Source organism: Eucyclogobius newberryi, unplaced genomic scaffold, assembly GCF_026437365.1.
Source record: "Eucyclogobius newberryi isolate DKJ021-1_F unplaced genomic scaffold, fEucNew1.0.hap1 SCAF_12, whole genome shotgun sequence".
Lineage (NCBI taxonomy): Eukaryota > Metazoa > Chordata > Actinopteri > Gobiiformes > Gobiidae > Eucyclogobius > Eucyclogobius newberryi.
The window spans coordinates 3588840-3602250 of record NW_027315746.1 but is presented as its reverse complement, the minus strand read 5'-3'; the positions used below and the strand labels follow the sequence as shown (position 1 = coordinate 3602250).

Here is a 13411-nt window from a genome sequence, read left to right as displayed (position 1 = left end):
CTGCGAGGGAGAAGGTCAGTTCTGCTCCGGGACGAGTCGCTCTGGCGCAGGTGTCCGGGAAACTCCAGGAAACTCCAGGAAGCTCCAGGAAGCTCCAGGAAACGCCAGGGAACTCAATGAAGCTCCAGAAAACTCTAGGAAACTAAAGGAAACTCCAGGAAATGCCAGGAAACTCAATGAAGCTCCAGGAAGCTCCAAGAAGCTCCAGGAAACGCCAGGGAACTTAAAGAAACACCAGGAAGCTCCAGGAAACACCAGGAAGGTCCAGGAAACTCGAGCAAGCTCCAGGAAACTAAAGGAAACTCCAAGAAACTCCAAGAAACTCCAGGAAACTCCATGAAGCTCCAGGAAACTCCAGAAAGCTCTATGAAGCTCCAGGAAACTCCAGGAAACTCCAGGAAACTAAAGGATGCTTCAGGAAACCCCAGGAAGCTCCAGGAAACTCCAGCAAGCTCCAGGAAACTAAAGTAAACTCCAGGAAACTCAATGAAGCTCCAGGAAGCTCCAAGAAGCTCCAGGAAGCTTCAGGAAACTCCAGGAAGCTCCAGGAAAAGCCAAGAATCTGTGCTCAGGAAACCAGTGAGAGAAGTTTGATAGAATCTCTGGATGACCTTTGATCTTGTACATTGAGTCAGTACGTTCACACGACAGGATAACGTTGGTATCGCTGGTATCGTCCAATTTGAACCAGATCCAAGAAACACATTTGGAGTAAAGCTGTCACTAACGATTACTCAAGTCAAAGAAGGTGTGAAACTCCTTAAAATATAATGACTTTGAGAATCCTTCTAGAATATTGATGACTGAAAACCTGAAATAGTTTATTTATGAATCATGTCAAAGTAAAGAAGAGAACTCTGTGGTGTTGGTTGTCGTGTTGAGGAGCGTCGACAGCTCGAGGCCTGTGGAGAGTAAACGTGCCCAGTTTACGTCGAGCGCAGCGTTTCACCGTCTCTCGCTCGCCATATGGAGCGCGTCGTTTCATCTTTCCTCCTCAGCACCTGCTCCCGGATCCAGCTGAGCGCGCAGCACCTGCACCGCGCATGAGCTCCCAAGCACGAGCGCTCCCCCACGCCGCCGCCGCCACTCCTCCGCCACGCCGCCGCCCCTCCTCCGCTAACCGCCGCCCCTTCATCCTCTCATCCCGCGCTCCTTCAGGATGTCAGGATTCATCCGTTTCAAAGCTGCGATTTAGAAGAACGAGTATAAACACTTCAGGAACAGCAATTAGAAGTTTTATTGCGACTGTCAGCGAACAAAATGTACAAAGACAATTGCGCTTCAGTGAAATGAGACTCGAAATAAATAAATAAATGTCAATAAATGAATACACAATGGATATAGTGAAAACTAGAAATATGTAAAGAAGGTTTCTAATAAAAGTAGAACTATGCCATTATTACAATTGAAATGGTGTACGATATTCATTGTCTGATTTCACACTTTCAATCAGTGACATTTAAAGCAGAATTTAGTAACTTTGGTGATAAAGCTCCCCCTGCAGCTCGGATGTGAAATTACACTGTCAGAGAACAGACACAGCAGAAAAACAGAGCCAGGGTTTCTCAGGAGAGTCGTCTTCAGGTCTATGTTGGCGCATGTTGTGAAGCTGGTTTTCCGCCCAGAGACAGCAGGGGGCGACGACGGACGCTTCAAACGCCCCGGAAATATGTCAACAAATATTCTAAACTCCAAACCACATGCTTTGAGATTGACCGTGGACCTCTGCTTTAAACACAAGCTGATCATTGACAATGAAAAAGGCCTCAATAAAAGACGGGCACAAAATTGGGTATTAGAATAAAATACAGAAAAAATATATAAATCCTGTGGATGCTCCTCGACTCCCTAGAGAAACAGTCTCTACTCCATATGAACGGTTCTTCATTTGCCTGGAAGGACTGGTTCTCCCCCTGAAGGACTGGTTCTCCCCCTGAAGAACTGATTCTCCTCCTGAACTGAATCTAATAAAGCTGGTCCAATTGCTTCTAGAAATGTTTATTTTTATTTCAAGCTAAATTCTCTGCAAATAAAGTACAAATTGGAGGTGGAAGAGATGATAAAAAGCATGATATATATAAAAAATCAATAGTGTATTAAGTGATATTTTGTTGTTCATTTTATGGTCCAGTCACACTTCGTAATATTTACTGGCCCGTCCCTGATGCATTGTTATATCGTCTGAATATTGTTATCGAATAATGTGAAAATACATTTAAATATGAATTCCCGTCAGTATCATGCAGCCCTCGTGCGTATCTCTTCCTTATGTTTAGCGTTATTGGCTTTTCTACAGATTCTGCTTGAAAACACAACATGTAAACCATTGTCTTTGCCCGTGAGCAGCGACTGACCGTGAACTCCGCCCGTTTGACCCGTCGTCTCTCCTCCAGGTGTGTCTGACGCTCACGGCCAAGCGCATGGCCAAGAAGAACTGCCTGGTGAAGAACCTGGAGGCCGTGGAGACGCTGGGCTCCACCTCCACCATCTGCTCCGACAAGACGGGCACGCTGACCCAGAACCGCATGACCGTGGCCCACATGTGGTTCGACAACCAGATCCACGAGGCCGACACCACCGAGGACCAGAGCGGTGAGCGAGGGGGGAGGGAAGAGAGGGAAGGAGGGAGAGAGGGAGGAGGGAGGGAGGGAGTGGTGAGAGAGGGTGGGAGGGAGGAGGGAAGGAGGGAGGAGGGAAGGAGGGAGGGAGTGGTGAGAGAGGGCCTGAGGGAGGAGAGGAGGGAGAGAGGGAGTGGTGAGAGAGGGAGGGAGGAGAGGAGGGAGAGAGGGAGGGAGGGAGGAGGGAAGGAGGGAGGGAGGGAGGGGGGGAGAGAAGGAGGGAGGGAGGAGGGAAGGAGGGAGGGAGAGAAGGAGGGAGGGAGGAGGGAAGGAGGGAGGGAGTGGTGAGAGAGGGGGGAGGGAAGAGAGGGAGGGAGAGAGGGAGGGAGGGAAGAGAGGGAGGGAGGGAGTGGAGGGAGGGAGGGAGGGAGGAGAGAGTGGTGAGAGAGGGAGGGAGGAGAGGAGGGAGATAGGGAGGGAGGGAGGAGGGAAGGAGGGAGGGAGGGGGGGAGAGAAGGAGGGAGGGAGGAGGGAAGGAGGGAGGGAGAGAAGGAGGGAGGGAGGAGGGAAGGAGGGAGGGAGTGGTGAGAGAGGGTGGAGGGAAGAGAGGGAGGGAGAGAGGGAGGGAGGGAAGAGAGGGAGGGAAGAGAGGGAGGGAGGGAGGGAGTGGAGGGAGGGAGGGAGGAGAGAGTGGTGAGAGAGGAGAGAGGGAGGGACGGAGGAGAGAGGATGGACAGAAAGGAGGGAGAAGGGAGGGAGGAGAGAGGGCGATGATAGGAGGAGAAAGGAGGGAGAGAGGAGGGACGGAGGGAGGAGAGCGAGAAGGGAGAGAGGAGGGAGGGAGGGAGGAGAGAGAGAAGGGAGAGAGGAGGGAGGGAGGGAGGAGAGAGAGAAGGGAGAGAGGAGGGAGGGAGGGAGGAGAGAGGGGAAAGAGGGAGAAGAGAGGGGTGAGAGAAAGAGGGAGGAGAGGAGGGAGGGAAGGGGGGAGGAGAGAGGGAGGAGAGAGGGGGGAGAGAGTCAGGGAGAGAGGTAAAAATACTTAAAGGACACACATTCAGCGTGGTGTTTGTTAATGTCCTTCAAACGTCCTCTGGAACTTTGGCATCTCATGTTTTAGAAGTGAATAAATAAAATCTCACATTTAGCAGGCGTTCCCTCATCCGGATTTGGTGTTAGGGGAAACAAACAAAACCTAGCTTGCCCTGACAAGCTGAGAGTGTTTTTGTGAGGCTCAGGGGAGAATGAAACGAGCTTGAATGAAGCTAAATTCAATTCCTGGAATGTTTTTTTGAGGATGGATGTTATAACTATGAAAAAGTGCATTTTTTATAATATGTGCCCTTTAAAGTGACTTTATTTGGTGTATTTGTACCTGTCGTACATATAAATTATAGTTTTAAAAAAATCGAGCAGGTATTTGTGGAGAAAACGTTGAAAAATCTGTGGAAAATGACAGGAAGTGACATCACAGCAGGGACACTCATACAGGAAGTGACATCACACCAGGAACACTCATACAGGAAGTGACATCACACCAGGGACACTCATACAGGAAGTGACATCACACCAGGAACACTCATAAAGGAAGTGACATCACACCAGGGACACTCATACAGGAAGTGACATCACACCAGGGACACTCATACAGGAAGTGACATCACACCAGGGACACTCATACAGGAAGTGACATCACACCAGGGACACTCATACAGGAAGTGACATCACACCAGGAACACTCATACAGGAAGTGACATCACACCAGGGACACTCATTCCAGTCAAAGTTTATGCAGAATTTACACAGAGAAACAACTTGACTCTAAACATGAATTCAACGAAATAAAGTCGCTCTAATATATTTATATTTGTCAAATGAAAAAATAGTGACATTAGTTGAGTTTTGTCCCAGTGTTTGCTGGGTAATTTCCTTGTGTGATGTCATAAATCACAAACAGGAAGTGACATTATTAACGTAAAAAATGTGCTATTCTGTGATAAAATGTTTAAAATTTTTAGCAAAATACAAAATATATTTATCTTAACTGCATTTTAGTTCAGTGCGACCTGTAGGGGGCGCTTTAAAGAATCAAATGAGACGTTAAGATTATCAGTTTAAATGGTTTTGAAGTCGGGTTTTAATCATTTATTGCAATCAAATAAAAGTCATCACGGTTCACACAGAAAACTGTTAAACCCTGTGGTTTAGATCTTCTAAAATGCTCCGGATTCTTGCAAATTTCATCCTGTTAAAGTCACAGTGTGTAACTTTCTGGAGGCTGCGCAAGGGACCTACGTAAGGACACAGGTTTTATACATTTTTAGTCCAATAAAACTATCCCAAAAAAATAAAAAAAATGCTTTTTAGTCTATTCTCTGCTAAAATGTGCAGTTCTGTGGCTAAAGCTCATGGACGTGTAGAGAATGAGCACACTCGTGGCTCAGCGGTTCAAACTGCAACACATGTACACGTCGACGGCCTGTGTATCGTATTACGGTCTCTTTACGAGGCCCGAAACAACACTTATCCACACAAACACAACAACACAACCACACACACATTTAAAGTGCACGGACGCGGAATGGTTTCAGAGAAGCTCGTCTAAAACCTTGTCTGTGTGTGTGTGTGTGTGCGTCTCTGTGTGTGTGTGTGTGTGTGTGTGTGCGTCTGTGTGTGTGTGTCTCTGTGTATGTGTGTGTGTGTGTGTGTATGTTTGTGTATGTTTGTGTGAGTTTATGTGTGTCTGTGTGTGTTTGTGTGTTTGTGTGTGTGTGTGTGTTTGTGTGTGTATGTGTGTGTCTCTGTGTGTGTGTGTGCGTGTGTGTATGTTTGTGTGCGTGTGTGTATGTTTGTGTGTGTGTTTGTGTGCGTGTGTGTGTGTATGTGTGTGTGTGTGTGTGTCTCTCTCTCTCTGTGTGTGTGTGTGTGTGTCTCTCTGTGTGTGTGTGTGTGTGTGTGTGTGTGTGTGTCTCTGTGTGTGTGTGTGTTTGTATGTGTGTGTGTGTGTGAGTGTAGATCAGATCTGTGGTCACACTGAGCCTCCTGCTGATAATCATCTGTCGCCTCTTCTCACACCACATGTCTCCTCCCCCTCGCTCTCTCTGCTCTGTAATTGGACACAAACTGCACACCACGGACTCATTTTCAGCTGTGATATCTGTGCTGGGAAAAGCAGATTTGATTATATGAAAAAACAGAGATACAGCTTCTTTAATAGGCAACAGGAAGTAGGAGCGCATAGGCGAGTCAACAGCAAGTAGGAGTGCATAGAAGAGTCAACAGGAATTAGGAACGCATAGGCGAGTCAACACTAAGTAGGAGCGCATAGGCGAGTCAACAGCAAGTTGGAACGCATAGGCGAGTCAACAGTAAGTAGGAACGCATAGGCGAGTCAACAAGAAGTGGGGGCGCATAGGCGAGTCAACAGCAAGTAGGAGCTCATAGGCAAGTCAACAGGAAGTAGGAGCGCATAGGCGAGTCAACAGGAAGTAGGAGCGCATAGGCGAGTCAACAGGAAGTAGGAGCGCATAGGCGAGTCAACAGCAAGTAGGAACGCATAGGCGAGTCAACAGGAAGCAGGAGCGCATAGGCGAGTCAACAGCACGTAGGAACGCATAGGCGAGTCAACAGCAAGTAGGAGCTCATAGGCAAGTCAACAGGAAGTAGGAGCACATAGGCAAGCCAACAAGAAGTAGGAGCGCATAGGCGAGTCAACAGCAAGTAGGAGTGCATAGAAGAGTCAACAGGAAGTTGGAACGCATAGGCGAGTCAACACTAAATAGGAGCGCATAGGCGAGTCAACAGCAAGTTGGAACGCATAGGCGAGTCAACAGTAAGTAGGAGCGCATAGGCAAGTCAAGAGCAAGTAGGAACGCATAGGCGAGTCAACAAGAAGTGGGGGCGTATAGGCGAGTCAACAGCAAGTAGGAACGCATAGGCAAGTCAACAGGAAGTAGGAGCGCATAGGCGAGTCAACAGCAAGAAGGAAAGCATAGGCGAGTCAACAGGAAGTAGGAGCGCATAGGCGAGTCAACAGCAAGTAGGAGCTCATAGGCAAGTCAACAGGAAGTAGGAGCGCATAGGCGAGTCAACAGCAAGTAGGAACGCATAGGCAAGTCAACAGGAAGCAGGAGCGCATAGGCGAGTCAACAGCAAGTAGGAGCTCATAGGCAAGTCAACAGGAAGTAGGAGCGCATAGGCAAGCAAACAAGAAGTAGGAGCGCATAGGCGAGTCAACAGCAAGTAGGAGCGCATAGGCGAGTCAACAGGAAGTAGAAGCGCATTGGCAAGCCATCAGAAAGTAGGGGCGCATAGGCGAGTCAACAGCAAGTAGGAACGCACAGGCAAGTCAACAGCAAGTAGGAGCGCATAGGCGAGTCAACAGGAAGTAGGAGTGCATAGGCGAGTCAACAGGAAGTGGGGGCGCATAGGCGAGTCAACAGGAAGTGGGGGCGCATAGGCGAGTCAACAGCAAGTAGGGGCACACTGCAGAGTCAACAGGAAGTAGGAACGCATAGACAAGTCAACAGGAAGTAGGAACGCATATGCGAGTCAACAGGAAGTAGCCGCGCGGGGCTGAGCAGAACCCATTGACAAGTGAATGTATTTAATTAGTCTTTAGATTGACGATGCTATCTTGTCTTACGCTCATACAGAAGAGTCCAGGACAGAGGCAGATTGGTTAGTATTTGATCCTCACAGCGAGCAGATTGTGGGTTTGGCTCCTGGCTCAGATCTGAAGGGTGCAGCTATGGGCTCAGATCTGCAGGTCTCTCAGCGCTGCTCCTGACAGTTTGGACTCAGATCTGCAGGTCTCTCAGCGCTGCTCCTGACAGTTTGGACTCAGATCTGCAGGTCTCTCAGCGCTGCTCCTGACAGTATGGGCTCAGATCTGCAGGTCTCTCAGCGCTGCTCCTGACAGTTTGGACTCAGATCTGCAGGTCTCTCAGCGCTGCTCCTGACAGTTTGGGCTCAGATCTGCAGGTCTCTCAACGCTGCTCCTGACAGTATGGACTCAGATCTGCAGGTCTCTCAGCGCTGCTCCTGACAGTTTGGGCTCAGATCTGCAGGTCTCTCAACGCTGCTCCTGACAGTATGGGCTCAGATCTGCAGGTCTCTCAACGCTGCTCCTGACAGTATGGGCTCAGATCTGCAGGTCTCTCAGCGCTGCTCCTGACAGTTTGCCCTCGGAGCCGCGAGCAGCACCAGTATTTGATCAGGTTTGGTTTGACAGGCGGGTTCACTGCGTCCCTCTGCTTTCTCTTCAGAGCAATCGTCAGGGAAACAAACTCTTCTTGGATGTGTTGCAGGTTTTTGCCTCGTGGACACTTTCTCGTATCAGGTCGGCTTGTGTAAAACATCGGGAAATATTGAAAAAGCAAAAGGGCTGAGTGTCCACAGCTGAGGGAGAAGCGGTGATGTATTCAACATGACAGAGGATTAGTTCATTGAGAGGTGAAAACAGAAAACTTTGGACTTTTCCACAGACAAAGCACTTTTGGACTTACAACTTCAAAAGCACATTTGTTCTTTGCAATGGTTGAATTACCCAAAAAAACTACTGCTATTGAGCAAAACTGAGAGTTCTCCAGCTTCAATTTGAAGGAATCATATGTGACTTGATGAGACTTTTGTAACTACAGTTTAATCATCGTGAATAAAGCAGGAACAAAGACTTTATTCATTATGAACAAAGAGTTTAATAAGAATAATTAAGGCTTAGTAACTATGGAATAAAGATGTTGGGCTTTGGAGTCAAGCACACATTCCTTCTGTAAGCGAGCTCGCCTCTCCAGAGATCTGGGGTGTCATTTAGGTTAAAGCGCCCCCTACAGGTGTCGAGCTGTAGGTTAAAGCGCCCCCTACAGGTGTCGAGCTGCAGGTTAAAGCGCCCCCTGCAGGTGTCGAGCTGCAGGTTAAAGCGCCCCCTACAGGTGTCGAGCTGCAGGTTAAAGCGCCCCCTACAGGTCTCGAGCTGCAGGTTAAAGTGCCCCCTGCAGGTGTCGAGCTGCAGGTTAAAGCGCCCCCTACAGGTGTCGAGCTGTAGGTTAAAGCGCCCCCTACAGGTGTCGAGCTGCAGGTTAAAGCGCCCCCTGCAGGTGTCGAGCTGCAGGTTAAAGCGCCCCCTACAGGTGTCGAGCTGCAGGTTAAAGCGCCCCCTACAGGTCTCGAGCTGCAGGTTAAAGTGCCCCCTGCAGGTGTCGAGCTGCAGGTTAAAGCGCCCCCTACAGGTGTCGAGCTGCAGGTTAAAGCGCCCCCTACAGGTGTCGAGCTGCAGGTTAAAGCGCCCCCTACAGGTCTCGAGCTGCATGTTAAAGCGTCCCCTACAGGTCTCGAGCTGCAGGTTAAAGTGCCCCCTGCAGGTGTCGAGCTGTAGGTTAAAGCGCCCCCTACAGGTGTCGAGCTGCAGGTTAAAGCGCCCCCTGCAGGTGTCGAGCTGCAGGTTAAAGCGCCCCCTACAGGTGTCGAGCTGCAGGTTAAAGCGCCCCCTACAGGTCTCGAGCTGCAGGTTAAAGTGCCCCCTGCAGGTGTCGAGCTGCAGGTTAAAGCGCCCCCTACAGGTGTCGAGCTGTAGGTTAAAGCGCCCCCTACAGGTGTCGAGCTGCAGGTTAAAGCGCCCCCTGCAGGTGTCGAGCTGCAGGTTAAAGCGCCCCCTACAGGTGTCGAGCTGCAGGTTAAAGCGCCCCCTACAGGTCTCGAGCTGCAGGTTAAAGTGCCCCCTGCAGGTGTCGAGCTGCAGGTTAAAGCGCCCCCTACAGGTGTCGAGCTGCAGGTTAAAGCGCCCCCTACAGGTGTCGAGCTGCAGGTTAAAGCGCCCCCTACAGGTCTCGAGCTGCATGTTAAAGCGTCCCCTACAGGTCTCGAGCTGCAGGTTAAAGTGCCCCCTGCAGGTGTCGAGCTGCAGGTTAAAGCGCCCCCTACAGGTCTCGAGCTGTAGGTTAAAGCGCCCCCTACAGGTGTTGAGCTGCAGGTTAAAGCGCCCCCTGCAGGTGTCGAGCTGCAGGTTAAAGCGCCCCCTACAGGTCTCGAGCTGCAGGTTAAAGCGTCCCCTGCAGGTCTCTTGCTGCAGGTTAAAGCGCCCCCTACAGGTCTCGAGCTGCAGGTTAAAGCGCCCCCTGCAGGTCTCGAGCTGCAGGTTAAACCGCCCCCTGCAGGTCTCGAGCTGCAGGTTAAAGCGTCCCCTGCAGGTCTCGAGAAAATAATACAAATGTTATCACAGAATAGCACGTCTTTTTTAGGTTTCTAATTTCACTTCCTGTTTGTAATTGATGACATCACACTAGGAAATTACCCAGCAAACACTGGGCCAAAACTCATCTAATGTTACATTTTTTTTAATTTGACAAATAAAATATATCAGAGCAATTTTATTTCGTTGAATTCATGTTTCAAAATTCAAACCTGTCAGGGGCCCTTTAAGGCTCTGGACACAGGGTCAAATGTGATTGTAGTTTTAAAACAGGAAAAGTACAGAATACGTACAGACTGCTTTAATTTGTAAATGTTGAGATGTGGATTCAGGTTCAAAATGTAAGTATTTCCGTTTAAAACATTTCCCATGGCAATACAAACCGATCAATAGCGACCGGCGTCACCGTAAACGACAGTGAACCCTCTCGCCCTCGCACAGACGCCGATGAACGGCTGACACATCTGAGCACGATCGCCGTCTCTCTCTTTATTCCACGCCGCCGCCTGTCAGCGGGATCACTTTTAATTAACACAGGTTTATCCCGCGACGCGCCACCGTCGAGCGCACTGTCAATATCCGCCGCCCGTCAATGCAAAGCGAGGCGCATGTCAGAGCGTTTTAGCCCTGACTCATCGCACACAGATTGAGTCGGTCCATGCGAGGAAAACGCAGAAGTAGACAAATTGTAAAAAAATATATAATAAATGAATACGTAGTTGCGGTTGCTGAGGTGGGTTTATGGATAAACTTGGGCAGGTGGATGCGATGAAGGCGCAGATTGCGGGTTTGCTGACCTGGTTTGTGGTTCACACCTCTGTAATTACCGGGCCTATCCACATGAAACAAGAATGTGCACAAAGTTAATGCGCAAATTAACAATTGTGACGGATTTTTTTTCCAGAATAGCTTCACAAAGTTCTGGTATTATTCAACTTAAACAGAGTTTAAGCGATAAAATGAATATGGTAATTTTGTGGAGACAATTCCTCACGATCTTCAAGGGTAAAACAGGATTTATTACAATAAAATAACCCAAGTTTTACATTCATTTTTATATTTTTGCAAGTGAACGACAGCTCTTTGTGTAGAATCAAACCATGGATTTATAATTCCGTCTGTCCGAGAGACTGTGAGAGTCGGATCTCTCCTTCACTGGAACTCCTCCAGGTTTCTACGCTTTTTTCCCCAAAGAGGTTTTTTTTTGTAGTTTTTCCTGGCCGAGAAGGAGAGTCTAAGGACAGAGGACCCTGGGACATCGTCCCTCACCACCACAGACATTGTTGATTTGGCCTCAGAGGCGACTGTTGTTGGGCCTTACAAAAAAAAATAATATTTGATTTGATGATTTGATAATTTGAGACAAACTCAATTGAATTTCCCTGAGAGGGCTAGGGTTAGTCACCTTTTGTTAATGTGAAAAAATACCATAGCTTTAGTATTTCTGAATTCAGCGCTAACTTCAAGAGAAAGCAGACACTATAGAGCGGCAAAGCAGCAGTAAAGTACTGTATCATCTGCATATAAATGGCACTTGATATTTGACGGATCAGCACAAATGTTATTAGCATAAATTGAGAATAAAATCGGGCCTAAGAGGGAGCCCTGAGGTCCTCCTTAAAAAAGAAGTTCCTGCCAAGTTTGTGATCGATTGAACAGAGAGTTGGCAAACCAGTTCAAGGCTCGGTCAGAGATGATGCTTTAAGATTTTAATCAAAAGCTGAAGATCAATGGAAAGACTCAGACAAATAGACCAGACGAATATTGTCAGAGCGGTAATTTTAGATTTGTCTGCTGCTTTCGATGTTATTAATAATCTTAGATAAACTAAATGTTATGGTTGCAGAGTTACTTAACAAACAGAACGCTTTTTTAAAATAGTTGTTATTCTGAGGTCAGAGAAGAGGCTTGTGGAGTTCCTCAGGGAAGCGTTTTTGGTCCATTACTATACAGTATTCTTTTTTTACACATGATCCGTCTGTTTTGTTGAAAAAATCTACTGCAGTTTTTTGTATGCTGATGATTCGACTTTTTACACTTTTGAAGAGCTGAATACAGGCTCAGGAGCTCCAGCCTGTGGTTATCTGGGAGCAACAGAATCCTTTAGTGTTGAGCGTAGCAAAGACTAGTTGTATTGTTATAAATTCAACTAATTCAAAGCAAAAATCCAGAGTTAAAATGAATGAGAAATGATGAGCGTATTAAACAAGTATGGGAAACCAAAAAACGATAATAAACTGACTTGGAAACTGCATATAAAGTATAAAAATAGGTGGTGTATTAACTTTTTTAATCCAACGTGCACTAAAGCCGATCACTCAAGTCCTGACGTCATCTAACTTGTCCCACAGTTTGGTCTGATGCAAATGCTGACTCGGCTTAAAAACAAAGGATCCAGAACAGAGCAGCGGGCACAGTATCGAAGAGGAACTGTAGAGCGAATGCGAAGGAAATCAATACAGACTTCATTTGGTTATTCGTGAAGGATCGGCTGCTGTACTCTCTGCTTTTCACTTTTACTAAAAATGTTTCAGGAACGATAACGCCATTCGCGCCGTACAAACATCTTGGATTAAAACACGTATGAGTGGAATCATATTCAGAAATGTCACAAATTAGTAAACAAATCTTATAATATTTGTGTAAAGATGATAAAAGCACTGTTTGAACGACAAATGGAAGAGAAAAGTGTTCGATTAAGAGTATTATGTTAAGTAGATTTACATATCAAAGGGTTATTGACACGGAGACATCGCTCTATTTCCATTGTCGTTTGATATAATGTATCTGTATGTAACTTATGATCAAATTGTACACGTATTCTTAATCCTAATAATGTTTCATCGTTAAATCGACAACATGAGACAGTTTTAGATCCAGAGCTGGCATGAAATCCCTCAGAACATCAAGAGCAGCTGTGATCGGACAATGTTCGATTCAGACAAAATATCACTGGCGTCCAAAAAAGCCGCTCGACTGAACGCGCTGAGCAGCTTTTTTGAGAATCTTGGCCGCGACACAAAGTTTAGAAATGTAATGAGTTACTTCCGTCCTGTTCACGACGGCGACGCGAGCACACTTTCCCCGCTCTTCTCCCGTGAAGTTGAGAGCGATTCGTGCATGTTTCAGTTCATACTGTTTTTTTCCCCCTGCAACTGAGGCTCAAGTGCTCAGAGAAGTCCTGTTTTCACCTATCCCCTAGCCCCGCCCACATGTTCTGAAATGTCTCCTTTTGAAAAACGGAAACACTTAAATGATTCTGTCATTTTTAAGTCACTGAAGCCGTTTCTGTTACCGAGACGTTTTAGATCATTATCGGGTTTTACGATCAACAAAATGTAATCTACTCATGTTACACGGTACAATACTGTTATTATTTTATTATTTATACTACATCGATGTCTTTGTGATTTGCTATTCGAGCTGATTTGACTCGCGCTGACCGCCGCCGCCGCGCACTAGCTAACCCGTGTCCATGATTACAAACCTCCTCATGCGGAATCCCGGGCCGTACGGGGCCGGCTTTTGATTCATAACTTTAATTTTCATGGCAGCAGCGACGCGATCGCTGGGCAAACCCAAGGCCACAACCAGAACTAAATCACGTGCGGAATGCGGAGAAGGTCACGTTCCCTTCGATCGCAACGGAAATATGAAATTTTAATAC

General features: G+C 47.3%; 1 protein-coding gene across 1 annotated transcript in view; it reads left to right on the top strand.

Annotated features, from left to right (window-relative positions):
- atp1a2a (ATPase Na+/K+ transporting subunit alpha 2a) overlaps nt 1-13411 on the top strand; it is a 440146-nt gene that overhangs the window by 48420 nt on the left and 378315 nt on the right. The window contains exon 9 of the mRNA XM_072440594.1: nt 2394-2592. Coding sequence (XP_072296695.1) covers nt 2394-2592 — 199 coding nt within the window. The remainder of the gene's footprint in view (nt 1-2393; nt 2593-13411) is intronic.